This window comes from Pygoscelis adeliae, unplaced genomic scaffold, assembly GCF_000699105.1.
Source record: "Pygoscelis adeliae isolate BGI_AS28 unplaced genomic scaffold, ASM69910v1 Scaffold145, whole genome shotgun sequence".
NCBI lineage: Eukaryota > Metazoa > Chordata > Aves > Sphenisciformes > Spheniscidae > Pygoscelis > Pygoscelis adeliae.
In genome coordinates this window covers 482,675-510,429 of record NW_008824866.1, presented here as the reverse complement: position 1 = coordinate 510,429, position 27,755 = coordinate 482,675, and the positions used below count along the sequence as shown (strand labels likewise).

General features: G+C 36.7%; 1 protein-coding gene across 1 annotated transcript in view; it reads right to left on the bottom strand.

Moving 5' to 3' along the window:
- Positions 1-27,755, bottom strand: part of STK3 (serine/threonine kinase 3) — a 154,153-nt gene that overhangs the window by 42,035 nt on the left and 84,363 nt on the right. Inside the window, exons 9-10 of the mRNA XM_009324437.1 lie at positions 22,156-22,348; positions 11,650-11,825 (exon numbers count right to left, since the gene is read on the bottom strand). Of these exons, the coding sequence (XP_009322712.1) occupies positions 11,650-11,825; positions 22,156-22,348 (369 nt within the window). The remainder of the gene's footprint in view (positions 1-11,649; positions 11,826-22,155; positions 22,349-27,755) is intronic.

The window sequence follows — 27,755 nt, the reverse complement described above, 5'->3', positions numbered from 1 at the left end:
GGTCAGGTAGTTTCAAACTAACCACTGTTTCCAATGTCGCTGTTTTCCCCTGTAGTTTTGAATTAGCCCACCTCTGAGATGATCAGTGGGCTGTTGCCATAGTGTCATCAGCCAGCAGAGAGGAGAAAACAAGGCTCTTGTGTTTCACAGGCCATGGGGATGCTTAAGTAACACTGGGTTTGGCTGCCCTCCACCTACCGCTCCTTCCCCCAAATCCTTCAGAAATCCTCTTCAGAGGCATCAGCTCTTTTCCATCTCTTTTTCTCTGCAAATATCCTTTACTCTACAAACTGTTTGGGGCTTATGTTCTTTCTTTTTTGTTTTTTTGGTTTTGTTTTTTAAATAAAAGGGCACTGCACAATCTGGGCGTTAAATCCTGTTAACCACTGAGCATAAGTGAAAGGTGCATTATTCATTATTTGGCCATAACGTCATTCCTTCAAAAGGATCTATTTTACAGTACCATTCAAAATGCACTAGCAGTTGTCGGAGAACTTGATGTAGAGAAAAACAACCCCTGTAAACCAGGTCTCTTTGAAACCCATGACAAGGAAGTTAACCAGCTCAGGAGACAACAAATGAAACAGCCGAGCATGTACACACCAAGCTGCACTACAATCAACACACTCCTACCAATTCCTCCTCTGTTTCTCAGAAGTAGCACTGATGGTGGGCTGCACACAGGTGCTCACATCTCAGTGAATCATTAGTCACAGACAAAATCCCAAAGGACAAGTGTCAGTTTCATTTTTTTATTTAATGTCTTCGTTATTTTAATTGAATCTGTCTGAATGTAGGCTTACTTATATCAGTCTCTTTATCTTGACTCACAGTGGTATTCTATTAGTTAATGGAAACTCTTTAGAAAGACAGAAATAGCAATGAAATTTCTAACTTTGCAAAAGCAAAATAAAAAGCCCATTCCACCCTATACACACACACACGTATATCACAAGCACCATGGAAATATCACATTTCTATCTCTATGAACATTGTCAGGATAATAGTTCTCATCTTGAGGTGATTATCCATGTCTGTAGAGTGCACATTCTTCTTACGTGTGGAGGGCATTTAGAACATGTGACTATAATTAATGGCAATCTTAAAGCAACGATTAATTTCAATGAAAAACAAATTATCATTCTGTAAAAATGATAATCCAACTGACACCGCACTAAAAAAAAAAAAAGCCCCAAACTTTGCACTAGAAGCACATGAAGAACTACCTTAAAAAAATATAAGCAGTTCCTCCAGGTCCCAGCAGGACCAATGCCCAAGGAGCTCCGAGTAAGAAAGCCTCCTCTTCCATTCACACACTTCTTAAAGTAATTCCCTATGCCAAAAAGCACAACCTTCAAAGAGGACTCAACAAAATAAAAGACAGAGTGATTTTGGGACAGCTCATTTTTACTAAGAGAACTTTTTGGATCTAGACAACTTTTTGGGGTGATGGGGAAGTCTGGTCTGCAAGTGTCTTCGAACAACGTTTTTTCCTCCATTCTTACTTGAAAGAAGAATATTCAAATATGAAAAACAACTAAATATACTGGGCTGTAGTGACACCATGAGGGAAAAAAAAATTCAAACATGTTTTTAGAAAGTTCCACCTAATTCACATCTACAAGCACTACAGCATGCTCATACAGTATCATGCAGTCAAGGTTGCACAGTTTGCAAAGTTCCTGCTTCTCAGCTGAAGACCTAACCTTGTCCATGACCCTAGTCTGCTGCAATGCAAAGTAAAATAGGTTAAATTCTTCAAAATGGTTTAAGCTAGCTTGTTTTAGTTCTCACTATGGCATCCTAAAAATTGCCAGGGAAATGCAGTCAGGGTTCTCAGCTGAGCATCAAGCAGCTTTTTGAAACAGCTATAACTATGCTACTGTATGCTCAGAGCTTTCATACAGAGCAATTTTGTCCTGGTACGTCTTATTTAGGTCAAGAAACTAAATTTTCTTACTAGTATTCTTGTATCTGTACAACTCTGACTGCCACCACAAACGTAAATGTAAGCAATACCAAGATCTTTAAGTAGATGCTAAACAAGCGTTAATTCTTCAGGTATTTCTTTCATAGGAGCTAGGCATACTTATCCTAAACTAAGGAATACTGAGAGAAACGGTCTAAGCTGTGAAATTTCTAACCCTAAACCTAAATGCAGTTTCACATTTAGGCACGCAAATGAAAGTGGTTTCTTCAATAATCTGAGCAGCTAAACTTAACATTGCCATCAGCAGGAGCTTTGCCACTGACTTTAGCAGGTATGAGATTCACCCTTCTACAGAGAGTTTGTCAATAGCTGCAGCTTTATATATTGGGCTTGCATAGCATTATTTTTAAATTGTTACCCATATAACACTATAAAACAGGTATAAAAACTTGACAAATTAATTTTGTGGTTTTGTTGGGTTCCCCCCACACACACCACCTTGGGTGATTTTACACAGGTTTTTTTACCTTTTTAGGTACTGGTGCTGTCCATGAGGCATACTTTTATCCAGACACAAATAACAATGAACAAAAAAAACCAAGTCTCCAAACAGTTAGCTTACAGCTTTACACAGCACACATCTCTATAAAAAGCCTCACCTTTTTCACCAAAAATAAAGTGACTAGTGCATAGCAATGCTACAACTCCCAATAAACAAAAGTAAATGTGGGCTATAAGGCATCTATAGGCAGAGATCTAATGTAAAAGAATGACATTTAGATCATTTTAATGTATAAATTTCACACATTACTAAAATACAATAAGAACAATAAGTGTATTCTTAAAGAAATATAGATTTTGCTTTCAAGTTTCATAGGAGTTCCCTTTTATCTTTGAGTTATGCAAGTTATAAGAAAAGGAAATAAAATTTACACGTAAATCAAAAAATTCTGGGCGATCCCTTGTTTTGGTAAATGTGTACTAAGTCCAACCTCATCAGATATCTGAAGATACTAATTCCAAACAAAGTACTCCAAGTATTGTGAGCCCTCTGTTTGAAGTCAATGCCTTAATGCAGAAGTCTCTTTCTTCAAATTCTACAAGTTATTTGCAAACAAAAACCCGCACAGAATTTTTTCCGTTCTTCATAAAGCTCAATAGTATTAAATGTCAGCCATTTAATTTCCAGTATTTTGTTTATGAAATATTGTTAACATCTATGCTTAATATACAGTCCACACATGGTACTTATTGGCTGCCGATCAAAACATGAGGCACAGAAATCTAATACAAGCTTTTTGATTATTGAGAGTTAGCCACACGGACACTGAACTAATCCAAAAATTTTTTTCTGTTAAATTGCTAGAATCCTATCTGACAAGTTCTCATGCTCCTATTTGAGTCCAGTAAAAATTTAAAAAAAAAAAAAACAAAAACAAAAAAAAAACACGAAAGTAAAAAAATCTAAACTGAAAAAACCCACCCCATGTTCTTTACCAAACCACATAATGAGGAAATCCTCTTCAAAACTAAGGAGTTACAAAAATTAACTTAAAACAGTCTTGCAAAATTCCAGTCACCCACTGTCCTGAGGCAAGTTTTATTTTTACTTCTTTTCATTATCGATTAACCATCATAGCAAAGAGTAGGAGAACAGATTTTGTTTCTTGGTGGTAAATTTTCATGATACTGTCACAGAGATGATTTCAAAGAACTTCGCTGAAACCCCGAATTAGAACACGCACCTCTTGGTGTCAGCACTCAGTTTGGGAATCAGACATTACACACAAAGGTGTGGTACGCTTTCTTGACATTAACAGTGATTCATGCAACATGGAAACTATTTGTATTAAATATCTTCCCCCTCCTTTTTGTAAGAGAAAACAGAATATAGAGAACTGAAACTAAATTGGTTTGATGGACAAAAAAGGATCGTCTAAAACTTGTCCAGCCAAAACTGTTTTTTCCAAGTATTTCAAAGCTCTTTCTAGGCTATACACATTACTTAGCTATTACACAATGATCTCAAAGAGGTATATTAGTACAGACAACTGGTTACTAAGGTAACAAGATGTTACTTTAAACCGGCAGCGCTGCCCCAGCTCATCAGCTTCACTCATTTCTTTCCTTTGTTCTCCTTAAACTATGCACAAATTACAGACTTGCTGTATAACTGAATATATACACTAGAGTTACACTTCAGTCTCTCTATTCGAGCTAATAAGGAAAAAAAAGGGGGTTAGATGATGCAAGCATTTAAACTCTTTGGAGTGAAGTAGTTTCATTCTTAACTCTATACTAAGAATTTGAAAGTTGGCTGAAAAATAAGTTTTAAAGTGTCTTCTCGCTAGAAACTATCTTGTCATTAAAAAACACATTGTACATTGAAACTATTTGACATAATACAATAAGACGGCAGGGATGCTTTAAACTTTCAGGAGAGAAAACATGGTGAAGTTTCATTGACCAAATCCTGGCTGAAATTTTCCAGAGGCACACTCATGTTTGGAAATAACAGTTGACTGCTAATTGCAAAAATTGTCAAGGTTACCCAAGGTCTAGCTCCTCCAAAATACTGACGCTCCGAATAAATTAAGTAGGTCACTATTTCTGAGAGCTTGAGCTTGTAAGACCTATGTGTTCTCAACACCTTTTATGATTACAAACATCAGCCATCAGCAGTAGTTTAAAAAGCCATAGGAAATAAGGCCATCAGAAACATTTACAGGAGGAGGTCACCTACAACAACCCTCTGCTCCAAGCGGGATCAAATCCACCAAAACTATTCCTGACGCGTTTATCTAACCAGGTCTTCAAACACTCACAATAATGGCAACTTCTGCAACCCTCTGAGGCAATCTGCTGTCATATGTTGTTATCCTATTAGACATTCTTCTTACCATCTAACTTCAAATAAATTGCTGCAATTCAAGCCTGAGTTCTTGTCTTATCTTCAGAGGACATGTCAATGATAAGTAAAAATCTTTAATTCTGTTTTTCACATGTAAGAATGCAAAAAGCTTTTTGGCCTAGAAAGGTGTCTCCTGTGCTCTTTTAGGATACAAAATTCATATAATCTTTGTCAGACAGCACAATTCACCTTCCAAAACTGCAAAAGTACAGCACTGGCACTTTGGCATGAATGACTCAGTGATCAGAGCAACAGCTTTAAAATAATGCTACAATTTAAGACAAACAGAAAGGATTGATTCTGTTTACAGCCTAAACAATTTAGTTATATATAAGACCAAACTACTAGGCTTGACTTCCAACTATTTACTTCTGTGCTAATAGGGGAAGGGACATATTCAAAGAGAAAGGTTCCTATATTCAATACCACTTGGAGAAACACTCTGCTCAGGTAGTGTATTCCCCCACACTCTGCAAGAAAAATAATTCTCCTTTTGTAGTCAGAATACACAAACAGGATTTAGTTAAATCAGTCAGTATTTGACTGGCAGAGTTTTAAAAAAAATGCGTAATAGTTTGATCCGTTCTCTTTGCCTAATGGCAAAAAAACCCACCAACCAATAATTCGTTTTTGGTTTACATGTCAGGCTGGCACAAGCTCCCCTACTGTCTGTCTGAACAGCCTAACAAACCATGACCATGACCTGCAAACCATCCACAGTGGACTAATACGAATCTCTCTCCCACTGAATTACCCCCACACCTTTTCATTTTTTTAAATAACCACTCAACACACAAGAAGCTTCTGTACCGGCTGCCTATTATAAGAGGTACAGAAAACCTCCACTGCTGAGGTTCATACTGTCCTCACAAAATGAGCTAAAGCATATTATAATCGTTATATTCATTTTCTTCCAGTCTCTCCTCTCTTAACCATCTCTGAACTGAAATTAATGAAATTCTGCACGCAGACTGCTGACACCAATAATACTTTTGTTAGCTATATGACATTGTAAATAATCTTCCGTTTCTCTCATATGCATACAGCCCATGCAAACTCAGAAACCTAAGTTTCGTATTTGCTTAGTTAAGAAAACATTCTTCCTGTCAGCATCTGGAAATGCTTCATGATATTCAAGCAACTAATTAAAACCAAAGCAAAATGAATATATGTTAATACTTCATTTAAAATTTTCAAGTGACTTAGAGGAGAATCTCAAATGGTTGAAAATAGATGAAATACATTCATTCCCATTAATTAGAAAGAAGACTGTACCAAACAAACTCATCTACTGCTTAAATAAAATCAGAGTAATCCCAGCCAAAGTTTTGGACAAAGAAGTATTTCTAATGAAGCTAACTCAGCCTAGCTTTATTACTGAAGTTTTAATGAAATTCTATATGGCCTTCAGTCATTTTATGGTATTTACTTTTTTACTGAATCAACTGTCACATTAGTTAACATTTATAAATGTATGAAGTGCTCAGTATCTGCAATACTATTATTTCACAATGATTATATTCTAATGTATTTGTTCTGGTTCAAACTCAGATAAATATTCTGCCTAGGGTAACAGATGGCTTTTTAAATTTTTATGCTATTCCAGAATCTTTAAGTCACCAAAAATGCATCTACTTAACCATGATACTGCAGTTACTGCAAAACATGATCTACATGTTCACTGTTTAATATTTAACAATCTGGACACCATTCCTGTTTGGAAATAATTCTACTAAAGACAGAAATCATTACCCTAGCATTGCTATAATAAGTAGATTTGCCTTTTTACTTTTTATCATCTCATAACAAAAAGTAAATGACTCATTTAAAATGAAATAATATATTCAATCAGTGCAAATGAAGTTTAGCAACTCATTCTGAGTAATGTTAATTCGTAGGTTATCATCAATTAGATATCACTTCACTGTAGTTCATGTAAATCCTTTGTTGACCTTGTGTCCCACACTAACACACATTACTAAGGGGTAGAAGGATTTACAGAGCAATTTTATATCTTAATGAGATGTAGAATGTCATGATACAGTAAAAATGTAAGCAGCAGGTTATTTAACAACATGTACACATAGCACATTAATCTAACAAGCCAAGATTTACCTGGTTTTCCCCACATGATAAAAATTTCGAGCACTTCTTGCTTATTAAAAGTTCACTATCTTCTACAATGCCCATAAAAACATGATAAATGCTACACAAAATATCATAAAATCTTCAGCTGTGAAAGACAAAAAGAAATTTGAGCAAGCTGCTTCAACACCACCTTGCAGTTATACTGCTCATTTAATACACAGCTCTCTCAAGCCTGTACATATCTCATGGAAAACATTCCCCATGGAAAGAACAAAGCTATTACAATAGCAACATGGTCATACAAATACATAATATCCATAAAAAACAACTGTTCTTAAAAGGACTGGTCACTTAGATGGTCGAAACAAACACATCATTTGCTCTAATTCGAAACTCTGATCCAAACTGCTGACTTGTGAGCTAAGACTGAAAGTTGGCCCATTAAACAGTTAAGATTTATTATGAAAAGCTGCTTATACCATGCATCATTAACATTTCTATGAATATCATACCCGTAACACTATATAGCTTTACTGCATCTTTACTTATTCGAAGATACTATGCCGCTTTTCCTCACAATGAGTAGTATCTTGTTGATAAGACCTTCTGGCACCAAGGTTTGCTGTGAATAAAACATCACTTAACCCCAAGTAAAACTGACAGAATTAGGGCTAAAAATATTGCTTTAATGTGCTATCTGCTGCATGTCCCTTAAAAATAATGTAAATGTGTAAAAGAATTGCCTATAGTCTGATAGTATTCATTGAAAACAAAAATCCACTATGATTCTTGAGCGTGAAATACATATTAACAGTTTAATATAAAAGCTGAAGTTTGAATAAACACTGGTTTGTTTTTTCTAAGATTTATCCAATCAGAGCTTCAACACTTCCATTTCAAAGGCTGAAGTGGAAAAAACCAAAACAAAACATTTACAAGTACTTCCCCAGAAATACGTTTCTCTAAGATTCACTGATATAAAAGACCCATACATATGGTTTTCAGAATTTATCATGAGACAACAAAAATAGACAACAAAATAATTGAAAACAAAGATCAAAAAAAGCAACCCTATACAAATTCCTAGTCACAGAAAAAACAGATGTTCAAAAATGTTTGGGGTTGGTTGTTTTTTTTTAAAAAGCAAGAAGAAATGTAGTATAAACATCTCTTATGCATGGAAAACAGCACCTTAGTCCTGAAGCATACATAACGGTAAATTTGGAATAATGTAATATTCAAGGTGACTATACAGTACCAGAATTAATTCTAGTTCGAAGTTATTCGCAATATACCTGATTCAATACAACGCAAAACTGCAGTGGCAATTTTTTCTCATCAACTCAGCACAGATTGATCACGGAGCTGAAGGCCCGCAGGACCAACAGTCAGAGATGGATCTCAAATTCCCATATGGCATTAGTGAAAAAGAAATAAGATCAGCTTTTGAATTTTAAAACAGATGTACTTCAACAGTGAAAAACAAAGCATAAATATGTAATTACGGAAGAAAAAATACTGCTAAAATTACTTTTTTTTTTTTAAATCTCAGATTGATGACCAAAGCATCTCATTTTCTTGGAAAAGTCTTCTCCACCTATTTTCACTGGCAAGGAGTTTTTAAAACGTTTACATCAGGGCAGAAAACTATGCCCACACAAGAACTTTCAAACCAGACTTAGTGCTAAGTTCATTTTGCGTTATTTTATACATTCATTTATCCACCTTATGAGAAAAGTTTCCTGTATCATTTATTAGCATTATCTAAAAACAGTAGCAAGTGTGTAAGACTAACTGCTATATCTGCATACATGTATATGCATAGTTAAACAAATTCAATAACTATGAATTGTTTTATAAAACAGTAAAATATACTAGGAATAGGATAAAATATCACTGCGACCTAAAGCAAATACACCATTTGGCCACAAGAATTAGCTTCCAATTCTGCAGGTCTCACCTTACACATAGAAATAAGCAAACTGATTAGTTGCAGGGATTTATAAGGATTGTTTCTTCCTCCTGTTCCATTCTCCCTCCCACCTCAGTAGCACTTCTGCTTCTCTAGCTTATGCTGTAACAGACACATATACTAATAAACTTGTAAGTCTTTCCATTCGATACACTTGAATATCTCTTCTTCACATGGCACTGTCATTCTGCCCTGGCTCACAAGTTAATCACTTGTTGGCTGCCAGCACTGGCATGCTATGTACAGCTTACAAGGGTATATGGGTAAATAAGAACAATGGTATCATTCAGCAAATGAGTTTGGTGACCTCCAACTTACAGAGCATCCCTCCTCTTCTACATAGAAAGTGGCAGTACTATTAGAGTATTCTAGCATTAAGTTAGATTTTGATCACTTATATTTTAGCGCTAGTGTATCAATCCCTTTTTTTAAATAAAATTATGACTGTCAGCATTTACTGTTAGGATGCCTTTCTAGATCCCATTAAGGCTAATTCCAAACAAAATAGAATGGAATTATTTAGTGCAAAAAGTTTCCATTATTTATCCCTTTCATCAATCATTTAAAGACTTCATGGCAGCAACTGAAAACATTCATGTTGATCTTACAAAGAGTAGACAATACATTATGCATGCTGCCCACTGATTTATCCTTTCACAAAGTCTCCTGCAGGCCACTTACCAATACTGACACTCGCTAAAATATAAATAGAAGTGTTTCTAGAATATATAAATAAATAATAATTGCCTATGGTTCAAACCAGCAGACTGTTAAAACCAATATCCTGTGTGACATTAGCTGGTACCAGACACTTCAGAGAAATGTATTCTTGAGTGGACTGCTCTGAAGCAGTACATCCATTATTGAAGAGTCTTCCTAAACGCTTTCTTAGGCTGGCTTATCTATGGAAGTATTTGGCTTTTGTCATGCTTAAAACAAAATCCGCTCCAGTGCCCCCCCAACTACATACACTGCCTATACAAATAGCTATTAAATCCTATTTGGTCTTCAATTAGAATCATTTTGTAGCAACAAGCCTTACAACACCGCCTTTTTAGGAAGTCAAGGACAAACTGCACTTCACATAACTTCCGTGAGACACTAGCACAGATTGCCCAAACAAGTTGTGGATGCCCCATCACTGGAAGTATTCAAGGTCAGGCTGGACAGGGCTTTGAGCAACTAGTGAAAGATGTCCCTACCCATGGGGGATGTTGGACTAGGTGACGTTTAAAGGTCCCTTCCAACCCAAACCATTCTATGATTCTGAAGTCGACTTGCCAGTCTAAGACCACTAGCAAGGTTTGCCTACAACACAGAGAGCAGTGAGTTTCTGAATATTAGAACTCCTCAGGTTTGGTTCTAGGACAAATTCCTATTTCAAGAAGGCAACTTCAAATGTACAAGCAACGTCAACAAGTTCCGCAGGATTATCCATGTGCAAATTATTCATGAATAAGCACTTACAGAATCAAGATCTTAGCATTTACAAGAAGAATCATTTTTGCTTGCATTTCTTAACAAGTAATAGAAAAGATAGGATGAATTTTAAATTGTTCTAAGGGCAATTTTATTGCTATGATAAACACCCCACTTAAATAACGGCCAGTTATTTTCCAATGAACTGTGCAAATAATTATTTTGTTAGTCAATTATCAGGATGATAACTATTGCATTTTATGGTCAAAGAAAAAACAAACACCGAAACCCTAAAAAACCACCACCCAAACCAAAATCCAACTTAATCAAAACTCTCCAGCAGCAACAGCTTGTACTGTGCTATTTAACTGGCTTTACTCCAGTAGCTTAAATTTAAGAGTCAGCTTTATAGAGAAATGCAGTAAAAGAAAACTGGGAAAAAAATCCCACACCTACAGCTGTCACCTAAAATTAAACACAACATTTTTCTCCAAATCCCAAGTGTACTTTCAAAAAGGTGCCATGTGATCATATTTAGCTACTGCACTGCAGTTAAGAACATGTTTAATCTACAACAGATAAACTAAATTCTTTCATTCAAACAAGTTAAAAAAAATTAACAAAGGTGAAAACCAGGTATAATTACCTGCAAGTCTCAAAACAGTAATTATTTATTTCACTTTAAGAGCAACCTATAACTTAGGAACATTTTCTTTTTGCCCCATTATAATTTGCAACATAGGCAAAAAGAAATCAACTACACATATTTTGGAGGGGGAAAAACCCCACCCGAAAATAGACAGATTGGTGTTAGATAGAATAATTCTATGTAGAGAGATGTGCACTATTGGAATAGTACCAACAAGCCGGCTTGTGCAAAACAGTAGGTGATCTTAACCATCTCCAAGGAGATTGATTAAATGGCTCCAATCCAGTTTAAAACGCCTATCATTTTACTGAGATACTCAGCAAACATGACAACAATATTCCATGCCTGTAGCAATTTTTTTTTTTAAAATAGAACTGGGGCAAATTTTAAAGTTGTTATAACACATAAATTATAAAGAACCAAAAATACTTTTAAAAAAATAGTTACGAAGAAGTATATTCATAATATCACATACCACTCCTCGTTAAAAAGGTCCTGCATTAAGCAAATGTACTTATTTCAACAACCAGGATGAGGCATTAAGATTAGATAATTGGATGCTATTCTTGAAAGTTTACTTATTTTACTTGTATTAACATAGTTACAGAATGGGATTAACTATTTTTGGCACATATAAAATAAACAGCATGCAAGAAAGTAAACAATAAAAATGTACTTACGAAATCAAAGTCTCCATCTTGAGGGACTTTCCAGTTATCAGGGAAAACGTTTTTGGATATGTGGTAAGATTCATGCATGCTCTGATTACAGTTTTCAGGGCTTTTATTCTTGGAATCTTGTTTATCAAAGTAGTCCATGAAAGAAGGTCTTTGAACTTGCGGTGAAGTAGCATTTCCTTAGTTGAAAGAAAAAAGAAACAAAAATTAAAGATTTACTGCACTATAAAATAAACTCTATTTATTAATTTTCTTGGATTTTACAGAAACTAATACAGTCATCTGCATGTGGTGCAAGCCTCCGCTTGTCCCCTGAGGATCTTTGGCATAAAAGCTCATAGCCGAAGAATGATATTTTTGTAGCAATATACAATGTGGAGAAATGTTCAAGACATTTCAGAGTTGCACACACAAATAATATTAGAAGTTACTTAATGCGATATCTATTTGTTGTTATAGAGACTGAATAACACTAGGTGCTAAGCATCCCTTTGGGTGCTGAATGCCCCTAACTTCAAGGCCTGGTCCACAGGCACTTGTAGGAAAGCAACAGAGTTCCCTCAGTTCCACCAAAGGTGTGATTTAAAAACTATTTAGAAAAAGAGTTTGCAAAAAACAACCGCACAAACTGTGTCTAGATACTGCTTAATTGAATTCATTACCAATGAGGATTCTCAGCAAATTATGGAATCACACTCTACAGATGGCTGCAAAGCACCCTATCTCCATGGTGTGGAAACCCTGGGGGATTTTTGTCTTCATCTATGCAGCTGCAAAAGCTTTACGAAGCAGATTGAGATCAGCGTGAACTTCCGTTCTATTATCCTTTTCATTAAATGTAAAAAAATTTATCTACAACCCTAAATGACTGAAATTTGTTTTCATTTGTGGGATTTCAAAGCAAATTCATTACTAAATAGAACAATAAATAAAACATAAGAAATGCTTTAGTAGTTCTACATAACTGTCACCTCAGAGACTATATTCTGCATAGTATTGACTCATGAAACATGTACTTGCTTGCAGTGCAACACATTCTAGATAGAGAAATATGAAATACATTTCCACAAGTAAAGTATGAAACAGGATGAGAGATAAAATAACCAAGCTGGAATAAAGAAAAAAGAAAAAAAAAACCAACAAACCAAAAAACAACCCACAGGTAGAACTATACTTTTTAATTAAGCATAATGAAATAATTAGGAATTTTTATTTGAACCACTTGTTTTAACAAGTGAAAAGGTAAACCACTGGAAATATCTTTTGAGCTTGTGTTTAACATGATCACTAGGACTTGCTGATCTTATCTCGCTTTACATTTGTTTTTATTAATTCATTAAGTGGGTTTTTTTCCCCTCCTCTTTCACCTCTTATTTCATCATCTCTTCCCATTCCCTCTGTCTAAAGATTTTTTTAATTCATTCTAATTTTGCTGCACGATTAATAGCAGCCTATTTTTTCCATTAATGCTTATTTTCGTACTGCCATCTTCTATAGCATGTTGATTTATTTGTTCTTTTCTTTCTGCTTTTTCTACATTATTCTGTTCTAGTAAGATTTCTTCTGGCTTTTTTAAAGTGTTCTTCTACTGTCTTGCTCTAGGCTTTACTGCACTTGACTCCAGCTGCTTCTCTTCAACACCACAATGACTCCTCCATTCAGTCTGGCACATTTCCATACACACCTTCTCCTCCTCACATTTTTTAAACTGATTTTTCTCTTAGCTGTTGCCATGTTCTTTTCTAATATTCTTTTCTAATCCCAGATCATCGTTGTCTCTACTCACTGTCTTTTAATTAATGACAACCACAACCATAACAAAAACACTCCGTGAACTAAACTCCAGGTTGAATTTAATAGACCACATGGGAGATTCTGGAGAAGAGGTATCTGCTAAGTTTGCCCCCACTAAACTCAAGATCACTTGAATGAGGTTTCTGGATCTCTTGAGTCTGGGACTGAGGAAGGGATGAGAAGTAAACAGCAGGGATGCCAAATAACTACAGAAATAAGCACTAAAGGGCAAAAATGGAATAATCTAAACTTTAGCAAAGCATAAATTTAGAAAACAGATCCAAGAGAAGGTAGTTGTATGAAGAAGGTGGAATTAAAAACAGAAATACAATGCATTTTCTTAATACAAACTTTTTATTACTTGCTGATCGCTGCCCAAAAACCCTGAAACTATTTGTACCAAAGAGATAGGACACCACATTGCTGGCTTTTCACAACCAATTTCTTTCTTCTGCTGAGATGGCTGTACTTATGTTTCATCCTTGAAACATACTTATAAACAAGATTACAGTGTCTGTTAGAAACTCTAAGTAATGGGCCAACATTTTGGTACAGGTAAGATAGTCTCCCTCCTTTCATGTAACAGAAAATCCTAAACGTTTTCCAAGCACTGCTCTTAAGTTTTAGAGCTATTTATATCTTCCTTATATATGTAATAGAAGACTGCTTACATATATAAAACAAACCAACCCCTCCAAATTCCTTGCTATCAAATGCATATTAAGGAAAGTGGGTCAACAGGATAGAAATTACTCCTAAATGAGCAAAGCACATTTATTTTACACTTGGAGGACTTGTTCTATTTGTTTTGATAAATAAGAATATAGAATTCACTTCTGATCCCAACTTAGTGTACAGTCAGTTAACCCATTTAAAACAACAAGAGCTGCTTACCTTCACTGCAAATATAAAAACTCACACAAAAAACCAGAAGTATTATGCCTGCAAAATGATGGGACCAGAGGTGTTTCAAGGTTTGTTTATTCTTTCCCCAATGCAAAAAAGTTTAAAGACCCCGTGAAGGCTCCTACCTCTTTTGGATTGACTTTACAAAACACTCAGGCTCTTTATGCCAGAGTAAACTGATGTAGCTTGCACATTTTTGCAAAGTGTAAGGTTATTAGAAGATCATTTTGGCCTGAAAGCACTTTTTCTAACTTTCGTGAACAACAGAGTAACAGTATCTTGTTAACTGTCTTTCAAGAACCAAGAAATTTAGAAGTACAATACATAAAGATTCCTTTAAGGACAATTAATTCACTCAACTATCCAGTCAGTTACTTTTTACACAAGCTATATATTTGCCGAAAAAAATCTTGCACTGAAAACCTACTGTGCAACAGATTGTCCCATTCTAGGAGGATATGGGTTTTCCAGTTCTTCTCATTTTTCTTTGCTCTTCAACAAAAGATGATCATGTTTAATAATGTTTGCCACAGTTTCAACATTTAAGAATATCAGCCTCTTATCATCCCTATACTTGCCCACTGCAGGACTTAAAGATGGCTTTGGGAAGAAAGCCACAATAAAAACAGCAGTCTGAGAAGTTGCTGGCAAGCCACGAGACCACAATGGACACTGAAAACATACGTTCTACCTCAGCAATACCCCTGATAGGAATACAGCCAATGGGGATGCCCTCAAATAGTCACATAAGAGGATTTCTTCTGAAAAGTATGCTGGATAAAATGAATGAGGCAATGACATAACACCAACTCTATTACATTGTTTCAAAAACATATCATAACTAAAATAAATAATTCTAAACACACATTTCAAAATAAGAAGGAACATGCATTCCGTTCTAATGCATGTTTTAATCAAATTCAACTGATGTCATCTATAAAGAAAAATGCTTTTGTAGTGATGTATTTCCAACAGAAAAGTATTATATTAATATTAAATTGATTTTAAATCTGTTAAAGAGTTCTGCTGTTAGTTGTTAAATTTTTATACTCCATGTTGGGCTGAGCCACGTATACGTTCCCCCACGCTGGTCTGACTAACTCAGGGCCAGCTCGCTGGCAAAAAAACACTTTTGCATTACTTTGTCAGGTGGAACCCATCTCTCCACAGCAGTCCCTGATCCTCAAAGAGGGCCCCATGGTCATAAAAGTCAAACCTCTGTCAACAACACTAGAGGCACAACCAAGTGTTGACCCATAGGATCTAACCACTCCTCCAAGGCTTTCCCTTCACCATCATGATCAAGAACACCCTCGTAACCCTGGAGTTACTCTTGAGGTCTGTTGTGGTTTAACCTCAGCCAGCAACTAAGCACCACACAGCCGCTCGCTCACTTCCCCCCCCAGTGGGATGGGGGAGAGAATCAGAAGGGTAAAAGCGAGAAAACTCATGGGTTGAGATAAAGACAGTTTAATAGGTAAAGCAAAAGCCACGTGCACAAGCAAAGCAAACCAAGGAATTCATTCACTACTTCCCATGGGCAGGCAGGTGTTCAGCCATCTCCAGGAAAGCAGGGCTCCCTCACGCGTAATGGTTGCTTGGGAAGACAAATGCCATCACTCCAAACGTCATCCCCCCCCCTTCCTTCTTCTTTCCCCAGCTTTATATGCTGAGCATGACGTCACATGGTATAGAATATCCCTTTGGCCAGCTGGGGTCAGCTGTCCTGGCTGTGCCCCCCTCCCAGCCCCCCGGGCACCTGCAGCCCTCCCAGTCGGCAGAGCACGGGAAGCTGAAAAGTCCTTGACTAGTGTAAGCACTACTTAGCAACAACTAAAACATCGGTGTGTTGTCAACTTTGTTCTGGTCCTAAATCCAAAACATAGCCCCATACTAGTTACTATGAACAAAATGAACTCTATCCCTGCCGAAACCAGGACAAGGTCACTCTCCAGGTCTCCTCTGGCAGTATCATTGGCACGTGCCCACGTGGATGGGCAGCAGGAGACAATAGTCTAAGCACTGGACAAGCCCTCGCAGTCTTTCAATGTTGTAGGGCTGGGCCCTGGGCAAGAAATAACTTTTCCTAGATAACAAGTAAGGTCAGCAGATAAGGGCGTCCACCTCCTACAGAAGGGAGTCTCCCACTACAATTTCCTGGGAGGGGGCGGGTGGTGGTGGTGGTGTTTTGTTTGTTTGTGGTTTGGGGGGGGGGGGGGGGGGGGTGTTTTTTTTTTTTTTACAGGGGGGGTAGTTTGTTTTTTTTACAATTTCCTATGGGAAGTGTCTAAGTTTTTCTCTCACTCCATTACTACCAGGGCACTGGACCTCTTCCGCAGCTGCAAATCTAGAGGAAAGCTTTCCTCCTTTTGCTAAAAGCCACAAGCTTCCACAGCCTTCCCCATCCTGGAGATCTCCACCTGCCACTCAATTGAGGAACATTTCCAGCTGCTGCCTCTTCAGTGAAGTTAGGGGATCAGACTCTCCTGTCTGCAGTGCTTCTGTGAAAATCCTGTCACTATCTTTATTCCATCAAAATACATTGCTTTGTCACTATTAGAATGAGAAGCTATACTGCAATCAGCTTTTAGCCTTCTTTGGACCATCACCTCTACTACAAAGGCTACAACAGCTTATACAACAACATATACTACCTAGGCTTTATATTTCATACATTTCTACCACTGCTTTCTCACCACACAAGGTGGCCTACAACACAGTGGCAGTAATTCTCCTGGGAAATGGAAGACAGGAGCTTTGAGTACAATAAGGTTGAAAAGAGCCTGGAATTTTGACCTCAATCTCCGGGCAAACGCACTTAACAGTGAACTACCATATAGAAAGTTGCCACAGCCCCCTCCCTCAGACTTATTTTAAGCAGAAATTGTGACTGTATTTTATGAGTGGGTGAGTTCTGCTGCTAATACGTGCCTATTAGACAACCACCTCAGAGAATGAGACTTCAGTCTACTTAGTTTCTGAATCGCAAGGAAGCATCAGCAGAAACTAGATCACCAGTTCCTGAGGCCAGAGCAGCTAAGAGTCTGCCAAAGGATGTATCTAAGAAATGTTTGCATACAGAGAGCTGTGTAACAAAGTGGTTAGCACATTTGCAGTTTTCACATCACAGTGGACTTATGCACCCAAGTCTTCATTCAAATTCAGGCCTCATTCAGTATTTTGTTTGTTTTATAATATACCTGTTTATCAGAAATAATTGCAACTGGCATTTAAATGGAAAATCCACATATTTTTCAACCAGTTGAAGCCTTCACAGACTTTTTGAAGGACTATGAACACAAGTTTAAAGGCTTTTTAATGGGGAAAAGAGTTTCCTGTACAAAACATTGCTTTGCTTCCTGAGAATGAGACTTGTAAAACTGGTTTAATAACTTTTGTTCTATTTTTCCACCTTCCGGAGAAAAAGAAAAAATACTCAATGACACTGTTATTATAAACCCATTAGTTCATCCCAGCTGAGTTATACTTTATTTCTGCTTTCAGCAAAACAAAGAAAATCCATGTTAAGCTAGCATTTTGCAACAGCTCTTGAAGGAGAATTGCCAACATGATGTTTTTCTTTGAAAAAAAATTCCCATTTGTAAAAGATACTACTACTAGTGGCATAAACGAACAACTTTATTATGAATCACAAGAGAGGGCTCGAGGACTGGAACAGGCTTGGAAACACCTACCATCTCTTTCTGTATATACAGGAGTGAAGTACTAGTACACCTGCATATGGCATCAAGCAAACCATCTTAACATGAGCACAGTAAACATGCTTGAACAAAACTACACCCATGAAATATCAATGCCCATGTTACACCACCACTGAAACCAGCCCATAATTAAGCTTCCTTGCTGAATTCCTATAGGACCTGGATCACAGGTTGTTTTAAAACACATATCAATAGCTTTTGCTTTTCAGTTGAAAAAACAGCTGTAGGACTTAGGCCTTTCTAAGAGTTACGAAGCATCACTCCTGAGCTACCCAAGCATCCACCTCCTATTACAGAGGAGACTGACTTACAGCATGGCACAATCTCTTACACTGGATGGACTGAAATCACTAAAAAATAATAAATAAATAAAACCAACTCATGAATTCTCCTTTCAAAATGTAGGTTCTACAGTGTGGTGCATGTCCCACTGTAATCAAGGATCCCATAATACCATAACACAAGAAAGTTCAGCGAGTAAGTGCTGGAACCAAACCTGTCGCTTGCCAGTTGAATGATGAAACCATCACTTGCCATCAGGCTACCTCCAGTTTGCTGGCTTTCCTTTGCTGGTGTTACAGGTCTCAAGACAGTCACCTATGGGTGAAGAGGGAGGGGAAGGAAGCCTGCTATCCCAAAGATTATATTCTTCTGATAAGAAGGAAGACCATTTAAGAATTATACTGACTAAACCTAAAACATTTCATGTCTTATAGGGCAAAAAGTAATAAAACAAAAACCTGACCACATTCCTACATTCTATCTGTCAAATGCCATTTCATTAGTTCACTGTCCTCTTCTTTTAATATATTCATTACCAACCATGAACTATATAGAAGCTTCACTGAAGTCTGAAGCAACAGTTAGAAACCCAGAATAAGTTCAAGTGGCAAGAAAAGGCAACTTGGTTGCCAGCCCAAAGCAGACGGCAAATATAAATTTAACAGGTAAAAAAAAAAAGGGGGGGTGTGGGGGTGTGTGTGGGGGAGGTGTTAATGAAAAGGAGAAAGGAGAACAATCAGAAGTACTCTCGGTGAACCAGAAAGCCCTAACACTAAACCTTGCCAAAAAGCCACAAAGGGCATGTGGAGAAGCTGGTCTGAATACCGATCTCTGAATTGAGATATGAAAAAACTTCTACATGAAAATAAGTACAATCCGAGCAGATGAACAAAAGTAGTACTACCTTCCATCAATCCCACTCTTTCTTCCACTCCACGTTAAACCTCCTAAAGTTAAGCTCTGTCCTCCCACCTCTCTGTATTCTGCATTTTCTTCCCTCCCTCCAGGTACATACCACAGTCTCTGCTCAGAGCATGCACAGGCATACTAAGCAAGAAGGCATAAATGTTGTTTATTGCTAGGCTGTATATTGTATGTTGGGGTAGGATGACAGGCCTCTTTTTGTTCCAAATCCCAATTTTATCTGGGCACAATTCCCTATTTGTGAAAAAAATATGGTTTTAGTTATTTTCTGTCATGGCTCCCAGAGGCCTCTAAGCATGGGCACTTATAAATAAAAACTTATTATTGTTTCTTATTTTGTCCTTGAGCAGGGAAACAAAAGGCAGAAGGAAACAAAATGTGAAACTAAACACAAGAGCAATTACAAAAAAAAAGTTTGTCATAAATATTTTGTGTCTCTAGGAAGGAAATGAAATCCCTCTTCCCTAGTTAACTAAGTTTATTTCTCCAAGCTTCTTGCTTGCAATGTTCTATTATTCAGAAGTATCAAAGAGTACTTTTAAGCTACCTGTTCCGATTTATTATAATCAAATCACACAAACATCTAGAAAGTGCCCACCTCGCCTATAACAATACATGGGAAAAAAGCAACCAATCTCAAAAAATCTCATGTCTTTGTCAAGCACAAAGAAGCACAAAATCTATGTCTGCCTCTCAGGGAGAGCAAGGATTTATATGTGCCTTCCTGGTGACATTTATTTAGGACACTTGCTATTGCTCCTGTTTCAGCCAACAGCACATGAATCACAGAACCAGAGGAGGACCAGCTACAGTGGACATGGTTTATATTTTCAGCTGAGAGATGTGGAGGTCCTATTCTTGGATTATTTCTAGTTTTTAATCAATGGGTGTCTAATGCAAAATACAAGAAAGTTCAGTGAGTAAGTGCTGGAACCAAACCTGTCGCTTGCCAGTTGAATGATGAAACCATCACTTGCCATCAGGCTACCTCCAGTTTGCTGGCTTTCCTTTGCTGGAGTTACAGGTCTCAAAACAGTCACTTATGGTGGGGAGGGAGGGGAAGGAAACCTGCTGTCCCAAAGATTATATATTCTTGTTTGACAAGAAGGAATAATGGGTTTAAGAATCATACTGACTAAATGCCAAGGTGTAGAAAGGTAATTCCCTTTCTAACTACAGATTGTTACTGAAATCAATTAAAAATGGAAAATAACAATACATTTTAAAAACAACGTCTCCAGCAACATAGCAGACAAATAGGACAGGGATAAGAGATTGCAGTGCAAACCTAATGACACTTTTTTGATCTGTTTGGCATACTAACAGGTATTTCCTCTCAGCACGTATAAAAACTACATGGACAGTTATTAAACCTGAAGTGATTTGAAAGGCTGCACAAACCCCTTCTTCAGAATACTTCCACTCTAAGAAGTACTTTATTATCCTTTACTCCAAATTTGCTTGTAATATCTTTCTCTTTTTTTTTTTTGCATCACTCATCTTTTCCTTAACTTGTTGAAATTGATGAGTTTGAGATCACTTGTACTAACCCTCCATTAGCCTCGCAGTTTAATAGGCAATTACTCTGTTTCAGCATGAAAACAAATTAAAGCATATACTGAGTGTTTTCATGAGGTGAATCATCCTACTTAAACTAATCACTAATCAACAGGTATGTTTGCTATCTTATTGCTAAGAACATTAGGGAAAAAAAACACAAAACCAACAAAACAAAAAAAAAACAAAAACCCAAAAAAAAAACCCACAAAAATCCCCAAGGGGGAGGGGGGGGGGGGCGGAGATCAACAAAACCTCTCCATCCTTCCAATTTGCTGTACATTAAGCTACAAAGAAAACATATATTCCTGCTTTGCACTTCCAACTAATCTTGCACAAATTACATCAGGTGTATATGTGCAGACACAAATGCAACTTCAACGAAGTTATTTATTTGGCACAGATTTCCACTCTTGAGACATTAGCTTTATTTATTACCTCCTCCCCCTGCAAACAATTGCCTGGAGTTAAACATTACATTGTGCCTCATGAAATCAGGCACTTAGAGCTTGAGTTAGATTCATCTATTGATGCTGCCCATTCAAACAAATAATTTATTAAATTCAGTGGGCCTCATTCTGCAGTAGTCTTCAGCCAAATAATGAGCACATCAACGTGTAGGTACATAAGTTAAATAGTTAACAAATACGTATTTATGCATATGTCAGTGTAACTTATAATTTTATACTTCAAAACATTTGCAAATTGTTTTCTTTGTTACGTACTCCCTCACATGCCGCTGAAGTCAATTTGGACTTTTTACTTAGGTTTCAATGATCTTTTGATCATTGCCTTAAATCAAGCATTATTAAATTACATTCCAACATATGTTCAAATAATAACACTCAGTTATAAAATAAAAATCTGCTAATTGATCATGAGTTACAAAACAATTTTGCAGCAAGATGTGTACTGATTGCTGAACTCATGAAGAGTCATGGTAAGTTCCCAGGACCACTGACATTGAAGCAGCAGCTTCTCACATAATCACATCACTTCAGTTTAGCTCCAAGGAACTGGTCCAAATGTATGAGAGACAGGAGGCAAAAAGCAAGAGACAAGCAGTAGAAGGGAGAATTCACAGAAACTAATTTTCAAGCCCTCCAGAGAGACTTAGCAAAGCACCAAAACCAGGCTTCTGCTTTGAATCTCCCACTAGAGTCACCTTTTCCTCCACAAACTATAGAGCGCCCTTAGAGACACAAATACTCCTCTCCTCCTGTTTTAGCCACAGAACTTGACGCTTAAAAGCCACTGATGATACAATGTTCTCACGCAGTATGAGAAAACATATTACATTATTAAAAGTAAAATAACAACATACTTTTCATGGTCCCATCTTCCTCTTCATCATCATCGCTATTTATTACCATGGTCCCCAAGTCCGATTCTAACATAGTACTGTTGTGTTCAATCATTGTCTGAGCGCCTTCACTCATCGTGCTTGTGGCCCTCATGGTACCAGCACTCTCCGAACTGGTCTTCACCATGGTATGAGAGTCCAGCTCATCTTCATCCTGTGAAGAAACATTTGTCAGAATGCAGCAGATCATTTTAAAAAAAAAAAAAGTTAAGAAGCAATCATTTAGATGCTTATTCATTAGTTTTATATCTCCATGTGACCTAGTTGTACTGCTAGACTTCCAGGCTTAAAACTTTAAAAGAAATCTCAAAATAAAAAATGTTCCGTATAAAGGAAGAATAAAAGCTTTCTTCTTTCTCACAGATGTACAGCAGGATGGATATACCGGACATGTGGCCCACACACCCACTTTGCATCAGCAGCCAGTTTTGAGTATCTCGGTGATTTTCGTGACCCATTATACCTCCTTGGGTTCCAAAATCAGCACCACATTTTATAGAAAGTAATTTGGTTGTTTTACAATGGACTATCACCAAGGATTTGTGCTGATCACCCTCAACTAAATATCACGCCCAGCATCTTACATTATGCACAGCACCCAGATGACAGACACTCATTCAACTTAGGTGTTAAACAATCCTCCAAAATAGTTTTGGAAGTCCACCTCAGAAACAGAAAATCAACCTGGCTTACTTCAAGTATTTAGTTCTCTTTAAAAACCTCTGTCACGAGAGTGAGAAAAATGACTTGTTGATACTATGTAGAAAAATATCTGTAAAGCACATACTTAATCAACAAAGTGGGTGGGGAGCTAATATCATGAAGAGATACAATAGCATTATGAATCAGTGACAATAATGGGCCAGGAATGTGAAACAAAGAACTAATGACAGTCCAGTTAATGAATTATAAAATTCATATGGAATACCAATATTTGAAAACATTAATGGAAAATCCCACTCCTTTCCAAAGTCTGATTTAGATTATATGTACAACATCACAGCATTTCAGGAATAATGTGATGGCCTATACACATTTTCTATATGAGTAAAATACTCAACCCAAGCTGGGAGGGGAGGGGGGCAGGGAGAAACAAAAACCACAAACAAACAAACAAAAAAAACCCAAAAAACCACCCCACCCAAGCCCCAAAACCCTACAAGGTCTGGCACTTTCTATTTCTTATGGAACTCATTCCTTTCCTTTCCTGTTATTCCCTGACACAGCAGACAATTTGCCTCTAATATAGACATAAGTGCACGAGCCAGCTACATTGCCTGAGTGTCTGTTTCTATAATGGTTGGTCTAAGCAGATACTGAGAATTGCAGTTAGTAGCGATACCAATACACCAGCTCCCAAAAATTATTCTATTACGTCTCAACTAAGAGACACAAAAATCGATCTAATTTTGATTCAGAGAGTCTGGCTAACAGCATAACATAATGAAACCATGATACAGATCTAAATCTGTGATTAAAATTTCAAATGTCAAAAGAATCATTCTTTTCTGGATTATAATTTGTAAAAACACTAAAGTTCTTCATTTGCGTTCTTTCTGGGTTTTTTAGTTGCATTCTAAAACACTATATTTAGTACCCTACCCTTATAAAAAACTACGATATTCCCAAAGATACAGATAGTTTACAGCTACAGCACTAGAGGACTGTGCCAGTAGATACAGATAGTTTACAGCTACAGCACTAGAGGACTGTGCCAGTAAACAAATGAGAATATTTTAGTACTGCTCCTCCTGGTGGCAACTTTAATTTTCTTTACTTCTCCCCCACCTGCAACATTCTTGCTAACCCCAGTGGGTTTTACAAGTTATATTTTTCCCTTTCTAACAAGGGTACTCGGAAAGTAAAGTCAAAAAGTGTCTTTTTGCACTGCATTTTAGAAGTGCCAGAACAATTAAGTTATTATTTCCAAGTGCTTCTTTCAGTACTGCAATACAATGCACAACTGCATACTCACAACGTACTGATACTTCTCCTATTAAGCGCTACAAATGTGGCGCCTCTAACATACAGGCAAGCAAATCTCTGAGCTTAAGGCACAGTTACATTTGATTTACAGATTTGCTTGACTAATATTAATATCCACTTGCAGTGCATACGGTCCTAAACTTACTAAAACTGAAATCAGAAATGCAACAAACATTTTCCTGAGGCTTAAAAGTTTTATTTTAGAAGTTAGTGAAAAAAAGTGATGGCTAACAATAAGTACAAGTATGAAATGGAGTCCTAAGTGACCATTTTCATATCTTCTGCTTCATTAAAAACACTGATATTTTATTTCTTCAGTCAGATCAAGTATCTGGATTTGTTCCAAAGAACAGCATTTCATTTTCCAGTCTAAGAGTGTCAAAAGCCTTTATCTTACTCTTGTTTCTCGGCAAAGAGAACAGTTATCTTCTAGTACCTAGAAGACTAAGGATCACAAAAGCCCACCTCAGTACTAACAGATAGTTGTCCCAAAAAGGGATGTACATGACAATTTTGATCAGTAGTGTTTTTCCCTAGATCAGGAATGATGTACTGAGAGAGAGCAATATAAAGTTTTTTTGGGGCCTGTGCATGCCCCAAAATAATTAATTTTGTGGGTTAAGCCAGATTGCTTCCAGAACTATCATTCCAGTATTTCTCACAAATATGAGATTTAGCGAATATGGCAGTAGACTATACTGGATCTGAAAAAGTAACTTTATAAAAATATCCATTGGATCCGAGTTATGTAAGTGCACATTTACATGAGAGATGAAAGTGATTCCTTCATACAAATTCTGATTCATGCTTTACAGTTCGTAAATATTGATGTAGAACTTCTGATCCCTTGTTAAAAAAAGGTAAACTCACTGATTAAATAAAGACAAACACAATCTCAATTTTAACCAGGAAAAAAATATAAGGTATTAAAGCTGAAGTGTCATGTTCTCATACTGTTTACGAAAACAGATCCAAGAATCAAGCAATAAAACCAGCTAACTGTGGAATTAAACTGTCTGCCGTTCTCTTGCGTACAAGTAATAAGCAGCAAACTTGTATTTGACAGGGGTTTCTGATACACAAGTAGACAGCAACAGAAAAAGCACATGAGCAAGAGTGCTAATATCTCTTGAAATGCTACAGAAAATACAATAAACTACAGAAACTCTGAACAACATTACAGCATAAAGTAAGTACACGTAAAACATTGCCAATACCCCGCAACCCTATGGGACTGACTGTTTGGATCTCCTTATTTACCAAAATAAGTTGGAAGATTATCAAAACCAACCCTTAAAGCATGAAAATGCAATCATAGCGACTTGATTATCAGGACAGCCAATTCAAAAAGACTTCAGCAGAAACAGCACACAAGACTTCACAATATGCTTGTAATGTATCACAATATGCTTGTAACGGATCACAATGTGCTTGTAACATAAAAGATCTCATCATCACATGAGAAGTTTTCTCAGAAAAGATGGCCTTGCACATCATACCTGAGTCTACATCATGATAGAAGCAAATGAGCCGAGGTGATAAAGATTAATGGATTTTTCTGTTGCATTTTTAACATTCATAGGAAAAAAAGGGATGAAGACTGACAAAGAAAAAACTAAACAAGACAAGCAAATATGGCAGCTTGCCTTTAAAATCTCTGTAACCATGGTTTGTTCATGTAAAAAGAACACTAGAGGGCACCAGAGACAGCTAACTAGGCTGCAATACATTAAAAGGAAGATTTACATGCTGGCAAAATTTAGTATCCTGTAAAATAATTTCATTTACTATTAACACCTCATCATCACCTTCGAGAAACGTGGCTGTAGTCACAGCTATCTTTTTGTAAAAGCACTATAGTAGCTACATAAACACATAATATAGTTTGGTCAAGAACAGGGATTTTGTAAAAGTTCCTAACATTTACAAAGCCTAACTACAACCCGAGTATATGCTTAATACTGAGCACACATTTAAGCTTAGACCCATCAGCAAAACCAGTGAAGACTTAACTCTCAGCACGCACTCAAATCCTGTCAGATTCAATAGACATATGTCACGAAACAATGTTTAAGCTTGTTTCCTACCACCTTTTAATTGATATACCCAGTAACAACGACCTGTTGCTCACAATTACCTCCCTATGTTTACTCTTCCTATAATCGGTTTCTGGCTCTAAATTGCTGTGGATCTTAACAATATGCTCTTAAAAAGCTGTTTATGCCCCTTGGGTAGCTATGTTTCGCTCGACAAAGTCATCTTTACATATTTCTAACTTCAGGACACTTAAAGGACTGCAATCAAATTTAATAAGCACATATGTCACAGGCTCTTTGGCTTAAAGGAAAAATGCTATGAAAACAGAAAGTTTTAACACTGTCATGCAAAGTTACATACACACACACACAGATACATAGATATATCATATACATACAAACACATGAAAGATGCATGAAAGTAAATATAAAAACCTTCAGAAAAATACAGCCTAGTGTATCGGATTTAAAATACAGAATAACTCAAATGACTCACTAGTTCCTTTAAAATAACTGTATAAATATTGTAAAAACATCAAGGAATAATTATAGCAATTATTTCTTAGGGTCTCAAGAGACAGACACCAACTCCTCATAATTAATACATGATTAACTAAAGAAACTTTTGTATGAATGAATAAATAAGCCTACATATAGGAATACTTGATTATTGATGGTTGGCTGAGTTGCTGATAGTTGTCAACAACTAAGTGTCTAACAAAAACAAAAACGGAGTACTGAAGTAGTAATTCCTTGTTTGAATATTCTAAAATAATTAAGCATTTCTCACATAATAGAGGTATTAAAATGTAAAAGAAAACATACAGGAAGAGCTGCCTGTTAGCTCATTCCTTTAAAGATCCACAGAAATAAATATTTAGACATGTTTCCTGTGAGCTGCCAGGCAACGAGTTACTTTACATTCCCATAATACAGCTGCCCAGCCTCAGCATCCAATTCACATCACACTTCAAAAAATGCACAAGAGGAGAGATTGGTCATGTTTAGTAATGCTTAAACTAACATTTAAACTTTGATATTGGGATTAACCTTCTGTAGAATACACCACTTGCAATTTTTGGTTAATTAAAAAAATCTGTACAATTACCTCAGCACCTATCAAAACATGTCAGTTTGTCAGAAAGGATTCTCATCACACGAGCAGCTCTCGTAACAGGCATAAAATCAATTCAGAGCACACTATTTGTAATGATATTGTATCTCTCTGGAAGGATACAGACATGAAGACTGTATTCAACCTGGCCATTTATTTACAGCTGCTAATACGAAGGTTTGAACAGCAAAAAATACTTACAATTGACAACTTCCCATACTATAAAATGTTCACAGAAAGTGGTAAAAATGAAAAATAAGAATCAATTTTAGGGATGTGACTCTTCCTCACTTGAAGGAAAACAATCTGAATTGATCCTGAAAATTAAGCACATAATTGTGAAATCTTTGCATCTGATTAATTCTCCAAAACCACCCACTACTCCTCTCCAGTCTACTTTCAGCTATGTGAGTCACTCATAACCT